Source organism: Aquarana catesbeiana, linkage group LG01, assembly GCF_042186555.1.
Source record: "Aquarana catesbeiana isolate 2022-GZ linkage group LG01, ASM4218655v1, whole genome shotgun sequence".
In the NCBI taxonomy this organism is placed as follows: domain Eukaryota; kingdom Metazoa; phylum Chordata; class Amphibia; order Anura; family Ranidae; genus Aquarana; species Aquarana catesbeiana.
The window spans coordinates 718,515,842-718,530,924 of record NC_133324.1 but is presented as its reverse complement, the minus strand read 5'-3'; the positions used below and the strand labels follow the sequence as shown (position 1 = coordinate 718,530,924).

The following is a 15,083-nucleotide window of genomic DNA, read 5'->3' as shown; positions in this document are numbered from 1 at the left end:
TGGACAGAACGGGGAGATAGAGAACAGCAGGATCAACCAGGTTTTTTGCAGAATACAGAAAACGCATCTCATAGTGACTGAGTGAGTATGAACAGCATGTAATACAGCATTTATTGATAGTTTCTTATGATGTGGCTTTAGTGACACTTTAAGGACACTGCATAATCAGAAAATAATATTTTGGGACTTCCCGTCCCCCTATTCGTCTCTTATGGAAAAAGTGGTATTGGGGATGCTAGACCTAGTAATTCCCCAGAACAATTTTACAATGTCTTGCTGACTAACTCGCAAAGTATTGGGGGACCTATAATAGGTGGACATGCAATACCGTCTGGGTAGGAGTGTCACCAGCTCTGCTGTTATAGCCACTCCAATTCTCCATGAGTTTGTGCAAACTGCCAAGTGCAGGTGGGTATCTGACCAAGTACACAGAGACCAGCGAATTTATTATACTGTATATATCCCTAAGTAAGAAAGGTGTGTTCTTTTCCTTGGTGGGGAAATCCCACTATTGAAAGGCTTAAAAAGTAGTGATTTGTTGAAATTGTTATAATGTCTGATACACTAGTTGATTCTGTTGTTTTACTATTTAGCTTAACCTGCCCTTGGGAAGCATAAAGGCTACAGTGCTAATCGAAAGTGTGTTGGCTTCCTTTGAAATGGAAGAAATCCTGTATGAGCTTAGACAACATTCTGCTGGGCTGAACTGTGGCATCTGGGATTACTCTGCATCTTTTGTTAACAAGTTTGGTAATTAATACACTTTAACTTACTTATTGCATGCTATATGTTAGCATTTAGTAGGGCACCTTAGTAATTAGAAGGTTCATTGAGATACCTACACAAGATTATATTTTCTTTTGACTTCCTTGGAAAATGTATAAAAGAACTGAACAGACAAAAAGGCAAACAGAGAACAAAAGACTACCCATCATCAATATGGCCTGTGAGCTCCCTGTATTTGATTGCATTCATGTTACTGATTTATCATACCTTGTTCTGCATGGTGTCTCTGTGTGGAGACAGACATCTTCATAGAGGAACATGAATTTGCTTCCTTATGGCAGAGTTGCCTCTCTGTTGTTTGGTGATCTGATAACTGGTGGGGAATATTCAAGAAGCAGCGGACGAGAGGTGCAGAAATCACAGGTCTACAGAATAAATAAAGCAGAAGCAGGGAGATCCTTGTACTGCAGATCCACAGGTACAGTGTGCCCTTTCCAGCAAGCCGCATCAAAGTCACATTGCCAAATTTCACTCCAAATCTCGTTCCAAATCTCGTAAGACTAGGAGTTGGAGGCAGCAAGTGCTTTAGGTTATCTCACACTGCAGGTACACTGCTATTTTTCAAGAGGAATTCAAGATAAAAGGTAGATTGTTCAATGTGCTGCTTAGGCACAATTAATTTTTCTAGATAACCTCTATGACAAAGAAAAAGCATTTTTTGGGGTGTTTTGTTGTACGTTATTTATGTGCGTTTTGAGGGTTTGTTGCATGTTTTTGCACAGCTTTTTTAAAGTGTTTTTGAGCTTTGCCATTTCTTTTATTAGCCAATAGAGAAAAATATCATCAAACGGTGCGTTATTTGTTGCTATGTTTTTCAGCTTTTTCATATTATTTATTTATTTATGGGGGGTTGGGGGTTGGGTTAGGGTTAAATCTAGGGTTAAGGTTTAATTAATTCAATGTATTATTATTATTATTAGTAATAATTTTTTTTATTGTTAGGCATAGGGTTAGGGGTTAAATTATTTGTTAGGATTAGGGAGTTAGGGTTGGGGTTAGGGATTCATTTATTTATTTTTACTAATTTACTATTTAAAATTGATTTATTTTATTTATGATTATTTATTATTACTATTTACTTTCATTTAATTATTGCATCTGTGCAGAGAAACAATAAAAAACATGTAATAAAACACAAAATGCAAGCTTTAACAAAGGAAATACGCTTCAAAAACTCACCAATCTGCCCAAGTTAAGCTACAAAAGAAGCTCTGAAAATTTTTTTAACATCAGGCATTTGCCTTCAGGTGACTTGGAGTGAAGACTTGATCCAACTCCATAGAGTATAATTGTTTCCATTGCTTCTAAAACATTCAAATTAATTTTTCTATGTTTATATTCATGAAATATTTTTTTCCATAATTTTAGGACATAGATTGGAGTTCTTACTGCCAGATCGCAGTAAGTATGTAAACATGGAGAAAAGGTTCCTCAAAAGCTACATGGATTTACTGGTCCAGACATGTCATCGGCGAGGAGCCCTGGCTACGGGTGGCATGGCTGCCCTGCTGCTCCCTGAGGACAAAGAAAGTAAGGAGTATAACAGTGTCATGGAAGCTGTCAAAAGGTGAACAACAAATATCTAGCACACTCATCTAGAACACTCTATACTGCTATACTTGCTACAAAAGCTCAGCATCTGGTGCTACAACTGAAAAATTAATTTTGCTTCAGTTTTTATCAAATAATTTCATATAGTTTGACGTAAAATATTAGCAATATGTTAGTCCAGCAGAATATTTGTATGCAAAAACCTATGATATGGAGATAAGGTTGTTCAGTAGCCAATTGGTGGAGTTTTGGTGACTTTTTTGATTTGCAGGAATAGCCTGCTGCTGCGACTGCTGCTGAGTTTCTACATATACAGTTAAGTCTTAGATGACCACTGTATACCATCCAGTCCTAAAATTTACACAGCTCTGTGACACGTAGTCCTGTCTAGCAGGGCAGAACACTTGATTGTTTTTCTCTGCTGTGGCTAAGCAAAACACTTGTTCCTTCCCCAACCTTTGATTGGGCAGTGAAAGGAGAAGCAGCAGGCTGATGATCTCATCTCTCTGTCGCTCTGCTTTCTCCTATCAGTATGTTCTTTGTTAGCACAACTGACTGGCTCCTTGTTATGCTTCTCCCTCTTCCAGTCTGAGTGCTGATATACAGTACATTGGAAGCCAAGAGGCAGATGATGGGTCAAATTCAGGTACTTGCACTGCTTGTTTAAAAAAAAAATACATTGAATGATATATTAATTAATAAAAAGCTGCAAGAATTTGTCTTTTATGTGTCTGAATTTTAGATTTAGGCTTACTTTAAGAAGTCTATAGTTGGCCATAGATGGATTGATATTCGGCCAGTTCAGTAGAAAATGGACAAATTCAGATCCATGTATGGGCAGGCTGATTGTACTGAAGTTGAACAATCGATTTCTTGCGATCACTATAGCTGCATGCAGTGATCATTGTATTCTGACGAAACCTTGCACTGTTATGCCCTGTACGCACGCTCGGATTTTCGATGGGAGCTTGTTGTCGGAAATTCCGACCGTGTGTAGGCTCCATCGGACATTTTCCATCAGAATTTCCGTCACACAAAATTTGAGATCTGGATCTCAAATTTTCCGACAACAATACCTGTTGTCTGAAATTCCGACACAATTCTGACGCACAAAGTTCCACGCATGCTCGGAATCAAGCAGAAGAGCTGCACTGGTATTGAACCTCATTTTCCTCGGCTCGTCGTACGTGTTGTATGTCACCGCGTTCTTGATGTTCGGAATTTCCGACAACATTTGTGTGACTGTGTGTATGCAAGACAAGTTTGAGCCAACATCCATCGGAAACAAATCCATGGATTTTGTTGTCGGAATGTCAGATCGTGTGTACGCGGCATTAGAATACAATAACTCCATAGATTCCCCCATCAACACTGAATGTGATAATGAAGTAATTGAGCAATTTTCTTTTCTTCAACCCATTGTTGAAGGAAAGAAAATTGGTTAATCTATGGCCCGCCTTAAAGTGATTGTAAAGTCTCATTTTTTTTCTATAAAAATAACAAATATGTTATACTTACCTGCTCTGTTGCAGTGGATTTGCACAGAGCAGCCTGGATCCTCCTCTTCTCGTTTCCCTCTTCTGTGCTCCTGGCCCCTCTCTCCTGTTGAGTGCCCCCACAGCAAGCAGCTTGCTATGGGGGTACTCAAGCCGAGCTGCAGCTCTGTGTGTCCATTCAGACATGGAGCTGTGGTTCAGCCCCGCCCCCTCTCTCCCTCCTGATTGGCTAACTGACTTTGATTGACAGCAGCAGGAGCCAATGGCACCGCTGCTGTGTCTCAGCCAAACAGGAGGGAGAGTCTCGGACGGCCGAGACACTTGTGTACATCGCTGGATAGAGACGGACCTTGGGGTAAGTATTAGGGGGGCTGAGGGGGGCTGAGGGGGGCTGCTGCACACAGAGGGCTTTTTATCTTAAGGCATAGAATGCCTTAAGATAAAAAACCTTCTGCCTTTACAACCACTTTAATCTGACAATACAAGCTGATTTTACAATTTCCTTTTGATCTACTATCAGCTATGTTGTAAAAGGGCCTGTGTGATTCTATACAAAAAGATTGGATTGTTTAGGTTTATGCTCATTTCACGTTTTTTTTTACAAAGATTATATAGCTACATTGTATAGTACAGGGATCTGCAATTAGCGGACCTCCAGCTGTTGCAAAACTACAAGTCCCATCATGCCTCTGCCTCTGGGCGTCATGCTTGTGGCTGACACAGTCTTGCAATGCTTTATGGGACTTATAGTTCTGCAACAGCTGGAGGTCCGCTAATTGCATATCCCTGGTATAGTATATGGTCATCTTGAAGTGCTGCTTGATGAATCAGTACGTATATGTGTATTTTACATGGATTTTAATGCTAATACTGGAAATATACTGCCATAAAAAAACATGTTAAAGACATTTTCAAAACACATAAAAAATATGTCTTTGCTTTTAATGCAGTATGAATAGCATGATATGAACTTTTATTGGCACAGTTTTTGACTTGCTACCCAGAAATGACAATCCATCAAAGAACACAGTCCTGCCAACCCTTACTAAAAGTCTGTGACAAGAAAGTGTCTTTTTTTTTTTTTTTTTAACAATCCAGATTTCAAAGCTAGAGCTAGATAATATACAGTATATAATATATGTTTCCTAGAAACATCATTTGTTGACCTAAATCTTCATTTTAGGTTAAAGCTTTTTGAAATCAATGCTGGAGTGGATGGATTTATGGTGTATGACATTGATCTGGTGTTGCCAATGCAGAAGGTAAAATAAACCTAAAAAAGGTAAAACAAACTTCATAAATTGGATGTTGCTATTGTAGACTCTGGCAGAACTGAGAATGCTGGATATCACTGATTTCAAAAGTAGAAACACTGTCACTGCCCCTCCTCTCTGCCTTGTCCATTCACAGAATGCAAATGGTGCTTGTGCTGAGCAACCATCCTCCTGTGTTCAGAAAACAGCAAGCCAGCCCTTCAGCACGAAACCCGGTGTTCTATCAAAATCTCCAACCTATCAAAAACTCCAACCGCGTCATTTCCGGAAGTAGTTTTTGACGAGTTGGCTGTATTGCCCATGCGCGGGAGCACCACGGGCGCGTGCACAAGATTGTCACGTAAAAGGCATCAAATACACCAACTGCTCTCACTGCCACAGCGCACCTGCGCGTCCTGCATATCACAGACTAAAAGAATGCCATCAAATACCCCAGCTGAACTTGCCGCAGCGCGCCTGCACGGAAACAATGATAGAAACCCCTGTCAGATCTTCAACATTATTAACTGCCAAGATAATCTACGGAACAACATTGTTCCATAGATTATCTTGCCAGTTCATCATGTTAATTGCGTTGCATCTCGTATGATAAAACCCCGTATTTTTTCTTCACTCTCCATGTATCTTCTTTCTTTTATGTGTGAAAGAAACGATCGGAAGATCTGATGGGGATGTCAGTATTCCTGGGCAGGCTCACTGCTGCAATTTCAGTTGGAGTATTTGATGGGATTCTTTTAGGATGTGATATGAAGGACGTGCAGGCGTGCTGCAGTGGCAAGAGCAGTTGGTGTATTTGATGGCTTTTACGTGACAATCTAAGGTGCAGAAGAAACCCCTTCTTGTGCACGCGCTCGTACATGGGCAATACACCCACCTATGACGCGGTTGGAGTTTTTAACAGGTTGGAGATTTTGGCAGAAAAACGGGAGCAAATGGAGATTACTGGAGTGTTTACTTCCGTGCTTTCCAACATCCAAGGACATTGGCCTGGTATATACATACACTATGTTACCAAAAGTATTGTGACGCCTGCCTTTACACGCACATGAACTTTAATGGCATCCCAGTCTTAGTCCGTAGGGTTTAATATTGAGTTGGCCCATCCTTTACTGCTATAACAGCTTCTACTCTTCTGGGAAGGCTGTCCACACGGTTTAGGAGTGTGTCTCTCGGAATGTTTGACCATTCTTCCAGAAGCGCATTTGTGAGCTCAATCACAGCAGGAGCGGGCTGTCGCCAGCCACGCGCCCACTCTAGACACGGAATTGTCAGATCACATACTAGGTACATGATCTGGCACAGAGCAGCCGCCCTGCCACATATAAAGTGATTTTTTGGAGAAATAATCCTGTTGCTGACATTTCTTATTCCTGTATGTTCTTATATTGTTTAGCTTTTCCAGGAGCACACAGATGGACCAAACCAGTTACATGTTGTTCCAGCTGTAAAGATCACTAAATCAGACTTACTTACTATGCCTGCTGTAAGTTGAACAACCTCTTCCTTTGTTTATTTAAAAAAAATACAGATTAGGTTTCTTTTAGACTCAAAAATCGCACGTAATAATAAAATGAGTTAGAATAAATCTGGAACAATGTATTAGTTACTAAGGCAGCACATACTGTAGTGTAGATGATTCGATTTTCTTTCCTTCCCACATAGGTAGAAGCGAAAGAAAATCACTTGATTCCCCCCATCAACACAGTCAGTGTTGATGGGGAAATGCCCCCTGCAGCGCTATTGTTTTCTGCCGGTGGGGGGGCGCCTTCCCAGCTAGCAGAACACAATGATTACTGCTCTAAAGTAAACCTACAGTGCCTTGAAAAAGTATTCATACCCCTTGAAATTTTCCACATTTTCTCATGTTACAACCAAAAACGTAAATGTATTTTAATGTGATAGACCAACACAAAGTGGCACATAATTGTGAAGTGAAAGTAAAATGATAAATGGTTTACAAATTTTCTGCAAATAAATATATGAAAAAGTGGCGTGCATTTGTATTCAGCCCCCCCTGAGTCAATACTTTGTAGAATCGCCTTTCGCTGCAATTACAGCTGCAAGTCTTTTTGGTTATGTCTCTACCAGTTTTGTACATCTAGAGAGTGAATTTTTTGCCCATTCTTCTTTGCAAAATAGCTCAAGCTCTGTCAGATTGGATGGAAAGTGTCTGTGAACAGCAATTTTCAAGTCTTCCCACATATTCCCAATTGGATTTAGGTCTGGACTTTGACTGGGCCATTCTAACACATGAATATACTTTGATCTAAACCATTCCATTGTAGCTCTAGCTGTAGGTTTAGGGTCGTTGTTCTGCTGGAAAGTGAAACTCCGCCTCAGTCTCAAGTCTTTTGCGGACTCTAATGCCATGTACACACGACCGGACTTTCGACGGACTGAACCCCGAAGGACTTTTTGACGGACTTTCGAGGGAGTTCCGACGGAGTTCCGACGCAATGGTGTTGCCTACACACGATCACACCAACGTCCGACTGATTCGAACGTGATGACGTACGACCGGACTAGAATAAGGAAGTTCTTAGCCAGTATCGCCAATATCGCCCGGTGACCACGCCCCCTAAAACGTCACAGTCCCAGCATGCCCAGGGACTGTGACATCATTAGGGGGCGGGGTCTCCGCCTATATAAGTCACAACGGAGCCCTCAGAGAGCAGTCCAGCTGGAGAGAGCGTCGTGTCAACATCTGGAGAAGAGAAGAGGGAAGAAGCCCAGAAGCCCAGAAGCCCAGAAGCTCGGACCTCTGCTGGCAAGAGAGCTACCTGAAGACAGCAGAGGAGCCGGCCGAAGAACTGGAACACCGGGAGAAGAGAGCGGAGAAGAACCAACCGGACGACGGGAGAAGAGGAACCGGAGGAACCCCCGAAGCCGGAGGAAGACCCCCCCGGAGCTGTTTAATAAATTATTTTAAAAACCTGTGTAGTGTGTTTTATTATTGACACTTTTTCCCTAGGTGAATGGGTAGGGGTACCATGTACCCCATACTCATTCACATAGGGTGGGGGGGCGGGATCTGGGGGCCCTCTTATTAAAGGGGGCTCCCGGATTCCGATAAGCCCCCCGCCCGCAGACCCCGACAACCAACGGCCAGGGTTGTCGGGAAGAGGCCCTTGTCCTCATCAACATGGGGACAAGGTGCTTTGGGGTGGGGGGCCCCGCAGGGCGCCCCCCTCCCCCAAAGCATCCCCCCATGTTGAGGGCATGCGGCCTGGTACGGTTTAGGAGGGGGGGGGCGCTCGCTCGTCCCCACCCCCTTTCCTGACCGGCCGGGCTGCGTGCTCGGATTGGGGTCTGGTATGGATTTTAGGGGGGACCCCACAACGTTTTTTCGGCGTAGGGGGTTCCCCTTTATAATCCATACCAGACCTAAGGGCCTGGTATGCCCCGCGCTCACCGCAATAGGAAAATCTGTTTTTCCTATTGCAGCGAGCGCGAGATGCAATACCCTGCCCTCGCGTCGTATCTGGTCTGTCGGACCAGCATACACACGAGCGGACTTTCCGTCGGACCAGCACACAGACGAGCGGACTTTCCGCCCGAAACTGAGTCCGGCGGATAAATTTAAAACAGGTTTCAAATCTTGGTCCGGCGGACTTTGGGGAAAAAGTCCGCCGGAAAAGTCCGCTGGCGCCTACACACGGGGGGGATTGTCCGGCACACTCTGGTCCGCCGGACCAAGTCCGCCGGAAAGTCCGACCGTGTGTACGCGGCATAAGATTGCCCTGTATTTGGCTCCATCCATCTTCCCATCAACTCTGACCAGCTTCCCTGTCCCTGCTGAAGAAAAGCTTCAGGGTGATGTGTAGTGTTAGTTTTCCTCCACACATAGCGTTTTGCTTTTAGGCCAAAAAGTTCAATTTTGGTCTCATCTGACTAGAGCACCTTCTTCAACATGTTTGCTGTGTCCCCTACATGCCTTCTCACAAAATTGCAAACGGGACTTCTTATGTCTTTCTTTTAACAATGGATTTCTTCTTACCACACTTCCATAAAGGCCAGATTTGTGGAGTGCACGACTAATAGTTGTCCTATGGACAGATTCTCCCACCTGAGCTGTGGATCTCTGCAGCTCCTCCAGAGTTACCATGGGCCTCTTGGCTGCTTCTCTGATTAATGCTCTCCTTGCCCGTCCTGTCAGTTTAGGTGGACAGCCATGTCTTGGTAAGTTTGCAGTTGTGCCATACTCTTTATATTTTTGGATGATGGATTGAACAGTGCTCCGTGAGAAGTTCAAAGCTTGGGATCTTTTTTTATAACCTAACCCTGCTTTAAACTTCTCCACAACTTTATCCCTGACCTGTCTGGTGTGTTCCTTGGCCTTCATGATGCTGTACATTTACTAAGGTTCTCTAACAAACCTCTGAGGGCTTCACAGAACAGCTATATTTATACTGAGATTAACGACTTGCCTACAGGGCACTTTCACCCCCTTCCTGCCCAGGCCATTTTTTAGCTTTCAGCACTTTGAATGACAATTGCTCAGTTATGTAACACTGTACCCAAAATAATTTTTAATAATTTTCTTCACACAAATATAGTTTTCTTTTTATGATATATAATTATTGCTGGGTTTTTAATTTTTTACTAAAGAAAGGAAAAAGACCAAATATTTGTGGAAAAAAAGTTTTTCTTTGTCAGTAAATTTTGTAAATAAGTAATTTTTCTCCTTCACTGATGGGCGCTGATGAGGCTGCACTGATGGTCACTGATGAGGGGGCGTTTATGGGCACTGATTAGGCAGCATTTATGGGCGCTGATAAAGCGGCACTGATGAGGAGGCACAAATATGCTGCACTAATGGGCACTTATAGGTGGCACTGATATGCGGCACTGATGAGATCTGATGGGTGATACTGGTGGGGACTGATAGGTGGTAAAGATAGGCGGCACTGTAAATTTTAAGGGGCATGAATGCTTTTTCAAGGCACTGTACATACAGTATCTGAGGTTAAAGGAGTTTTTTTACATTACTTTCTGCCTTCATTATTTCAGGTCATAATACTTTCTGTGGATGTAGAGAGAAGCTCTAAATCAAAGTATATGCTTGGGAAAGATGACAGCCTCTGACATAAAAATATTTCAATATTTTATCTATGTCTGGTGGAACTAGGAGTCTTTCAAAGGCTCCTATGAATTAAACTTGATCTTCTGATCATGCCTACTCCATTAGTGTAGTTTTCATCTTATTCTGGCGGCATATCAATCTTAGTACATTAACATGCTCTTAATACTTTCCAGTAGTGAGCTGACAAATGCAATCACAATTGCTGTATTCCATCCATCTATCTCTATGTAGTGAATGAGAAAAACATTGCAAAGTCACATTATCTGTTCACCAGGCTGGTGGCAACCTACATGCCACCATGGGGGCAGGTCGGTTCCACATAACTTCTCCTCATGCTAGCCCCTTTCACAGTCATCCCATTGAAGAGACCATCAGGTACGTTTGCTTTAAGTGGGATCCTTTTTATTGGGGACTTTTCTTAAAGCACGCCAAATTATGAAGGGCGTGCGGGCTGGTATCAGCATGGCAGGAGGCCATAGGATCATGGCCTGCTTGCCATGAGAGTACCATCTCACTAGTCGAGTATGCTGGGCACGTAACTTCAAAATGGTGGTCTGTTTGTTATTTTGTTTTTTGTTTTTTTTGTTTGTTTTTTTCATATGCAAAATTAGTATTTCAAATGAAATGGTGCAGTGTGTATGAAGGAAAGAAGGTTTGTTTATAAGAATCAAGAGCCAGGTCATTTATAAAATCAATGATCGGGAATCTTCAAATGACAAATATTAGATGGAGCCTGTAAGATTCAGCTGTAGAATAGTGTGTATCAATTATGTAAATGATAAATCTAGTTTTTAATATTAACATTTCCTTCCTTTTCTTGTTTTTAGGGTGGCGTTACTTTGTTTGGTCTAAAGTATAACATAGCTGTTGGCATTCTGTTCATTGATGCCTGGCTTAAAGGTAAAATCTCAGCTTGAAAACTTGAATCTAAATAGGTAGATCTCTTTTAGAAAATCATTTCAACCTGTACCTGTACTACATGTAGAATCAAATCTCAAAACATCAGATACAAACAACAGAAAAAAGGTGGGACTTTAAAGGTGTTGATACCTCCTTGCGGAATGATTGTCTGAACACAGATATAGGTCAAAAAGGTTTTTTATTGTTACAAAATTCAATAAAAATATGTTGGGGATAAACATCCCTTAGAACCAAGGAGATCTATCTCAACTAATTTTTCAAACCCCAACACCCCTGAAGGTAGTGATTCCTCCCCCTGTGTATATAAAATTAACAAAGTATTGTAATACAACCAAAATGACAGAAGATAATGAGCATGGAAATATCACATTAGGGAGGGTTATCACAATTCTGAAGCATTTCGTCTTGTCGGCTTATTCAAGGGCTCAGAGGAGTGGTAAAAAAGAATTGCTAGAAAACTGAGGAAAACATATACATACTATACATCCAAAGCATATTGTTCATCATAAATTTCTATATCAAATGTTTGATTTATAAAGATGTACAGTAGACATGAGAGAATATATCTCAGGGTGTACCCCTAGTGTGCACTCATCCGGTGATTACCATCTTGTACTCATCCTTTGTATGATCGCAGTGGGAGAGATTCTTTGGCTCCTCCTGGGATATATTCTCATATCTACTGTAAGTCTTTAAAAATCAAACATTTGATATAGAAATATATGATGAAAAATATGCTTTGGATGTATATTATGTATATGTTTTCCTCTGTTTTCTAGCAACTCTTTGTTGCCCCACTCCTCTGCTTCTCGCCAAAAATAAATACAGGTCTTATTAAAAAACTCCTTACATTTTCTTTAGTTTAGCAGATATTAAATATTTTACAGTACTTTATAACGGTCAGTATGCTATTTGAATGGACTGTACATATTTGCTCCTAGGAAAGTTTTTTAATATACTGTCCTGTAAAAGGCAAACGTTTTGTACATATCAGCTTTGTTACATGTACTTGTCTACAGTCATGTAAAATTTCTGTTGTTTAACTTTAATTCATTTATTTTATTTATTTAAGGTACTTATATAGTGTCGGCAATTTACGCAACGATTTACATATATATTGTACATTCACATCAGTGGATATTTGATACTATTTCCTGTATTTATTTTGTTTTCAGTTACTTACATTTGTCATTCATCTTTTCCATTTCCAAGTTTTCCATACCTGTATTGTTAGAGAACAGTGATATTTGAAAAGAATAGAAACAGAATTGGTTTACATTTATATATATATATTTTCACACCAAGTGTTTTTTTTTTTTTTTTTTAATTTTAGGTAATGGCCATTTCTTCTACAATGGAAAAGTTGAGGATTCTGCCACAGCTGAAATATCCCGTTCTCAGGTATATTATGCATATGTGTTTAACATGGGACGTATTTAACCGCTTGCCGACCGGTTCACGCCGATATACGCCAGCAGAAGGGCACGTACAGGCATATTAACGTACCTGTATGTTGCCCTTTAAGCTGCTTGCGGGCGCGCGTGCTGCGAGCTCTGTGAGTGTGATCACGGGTCCCGCGGACTCGATGTCCGCGGGGATACCCGCAATCATCTCTTTGAGAGGAAGAACAGGGAAATGCTGATGTAAACAAGCATTTCCCCGTGCTGCTTAGTGACACTGACACTGATCACCGCTCCCTGTAATCGGGAGCGGTATTCCGTGTCGTGTCACACATAGCCCATCCCCCCCAGAGTTAGGCCCCTTTCACACTGGGGCGGTAGGGGGCGTCGGCGGTAAAACAGTGCTAGTTTTAGCACTGTTTTACCGCAGTATTCGGCCGCTAGCGGTGCGGTTTTAACACCCTGCTGGCGGCCAAAAAAGGGTTAAATCCACTCGTATAGCGCGGCTATAGCCGTGGTATTGCCGCGGTATAGCCGCGCTGTCCCATTGATTTCAATGGGCAGGAGCAGTTTAGGAGCGGTGAATACACCGCTCCTTCACCGCTCCAAAGATGCGGCTGACAGGAGATTTTTTCTTCTCCTGCCAGCGCACCACTTCAGTGTGAAAGCCCTCGGGCTTTCACACTGAACAAACAGCGGAGGCTGTTTTGGGGCGGTTTGCAGGCGGTATTTTTAGCGCAATAACGCCTGCAAACCGCCCCAGTGTGAAAGGGGCCTTAGAATCACTCCCTAGGACACATTTAACCTCTACAGTGCCCCCTAGTGGTTAACCCCTTCACTGCCAGTAACATTTACACAGTAATTAGTGCATTTTTAATCGCACTGATCGCTGTATAAATGTGAATGGTCCCAAAATAGCGCTAAAAGTGTCAGATCTGTCTGCCATAATGTCACAGTCACAATAAAAATGGCTGATCGCCGCCAGCACTGATGGGCACTGACAGGTGGAACTGATGGGCACTGACCGGCAGCACTGATGGGCGATGATAGGCGGCACTGATTGGCACTGACAGATGGCACTGATGGACACTAATAGATAGCACTGGTGGGCAGGACTGATGATGAGGTACTAACAGGTGTTACTGCTGGGCACTGTGATGGGCACTGATTGTCACTGTGGTGGGCACTGATTGTCACTGTGGTGGGCACTGAGAGATTTTTTTGAAGGGGCACTGACTGGCAGCCTTTTGGGCACTGATTGGCAGGTGATGGGCACATCTGATGGGGGCTGTGCTGATAATCAATGTGCTGATTATCAGCACAGACCCCCCCCTCTGACAGGGAGAGTCGCCTGTCGGCTCTCCCTGTCAGCGCGAACCGAGGAATGCAGTTTAGCAGCACTTCCTGGTTCACACGATGATCAGCTGTGATTGGTCCCAGCTGATCACGTGGTAAGAAGCCTCTGTCAGAGGCTTCTTACCACGATCAGAGATACTGTGTGTCAGACTGACGTGCTGCACTGCACGCACCTGCGATCGCCACGCATGTTACCCTGCTGGACATCATATAACACCCAGTCAGGATAAAAGAACCACTTCCTGGCCGTCAATCTGCTATAGGCCGGGCAGGAAGTGGTTAAAGCAGATTAAACAGCACAGTGCTTGTGCAGTGTAAACTGCCCCCCTCTAAACTGTAAAAAACCTCCCTGAACCTGCCACTTCCTGTATCCCCCTCTCTGCGCTGACCATGAAAATCAGGGCTTCGGAGCCCTGACCACCGTGGTCAGAGTGCGTCCCTCCGTTATACGCAGCCCTGCTCTCTGCTATCCTCTCTCCCCCTCACCCCCTCCTCCCTGCCTGCTCCGTGTCTGTGTCTCTGTCTGCTCCTGGCAGCAGAGTTCTGGCAGAAAAAAGCCTTGACATTTGTAAACTCATGTAAAGTGTATCTAAAGCCATTCTTTCTGAGTTTTAAATAAGGCAGCGAGGGACTGCTTGTGTCCCCACTAGGAAGAATGATCCTATTTATGCTGGTGACCAGGACTTTAAGTGATGGAAAAATAAATTCTAAATTGTATAGTTGTCACCAATACTGGAACAAAGGGGATATCCTTCTAATGGATTCCCTTTATCTGGTAACAGCTGTCTAAGAGGAGGATTCCTCTCACTCTGGCATGATTCCTGTTTTGTCCTTTTGTATCTACAGGACAGTAAGTGAAAAGAATTCTTCCCAATAGCACTAAAAAGATGACAGGGGTTTTAACTATTTCCCTATTTCTTTTCTTTTATCCAAAAAAGGTTTTGCTTTTGGTGGACTTACTAAACCATTCACCTAACCCTGAAATGTAACCTTTTAACACCTAGACTTGAAAGTGAACACAACCTTAACCTTTAAAACTGGAATATATCCTTGCAGTGTGCCACCACTCCATGCAATGCAAGGGTTAAATTCTTTACTCTAGTCAAGGGGTTTCCAAACTATGGCCCTCCAGTTGTTCAGGGACTACAATTCCTATCATGCCTAGTCATGTCTGTGAATGTCTCATGGGCCGTGTAGTTCCGCAAAAGCTGGAGGG

General features: G+C 42.7%; 1 protein-coding gene across 1 annotated transcript in view; it reads left to right on the top strand.

Moving 5' to 3' along the window:
* The window catches only part of LOC141111804 (uncharacterized), a 60,377-nt gene that overhangs the window by 25,179 nt on the left and 20,115 nt on the right, over positions 1–15,083 (top strand). The window contains exons 8-13 of the mRNA XM_073603949.1: positions 594–750; positions 2,155–2,353; positions 5,017–5,095; positions 6,501–6,590; positions 11,018–11,090; positions 12,445–12,512. Of these exons, the coding sequence (XP_073460050.1) occupies positions 594–750; positions 2,155–2,353; positions 5,017–5,095; positions 6,501–6,590; positions 11,018–11,090; positions 12,445–12,512 (666 nt within the window). The remainder of the gene's footprint in view (positions 1–593; positions 751–2,154; positions 2,354–5,016; positions 5,096–6,500; positions 6,591–11,017; positions 11,091–12,444; positions 12,513–15,083) is intronic.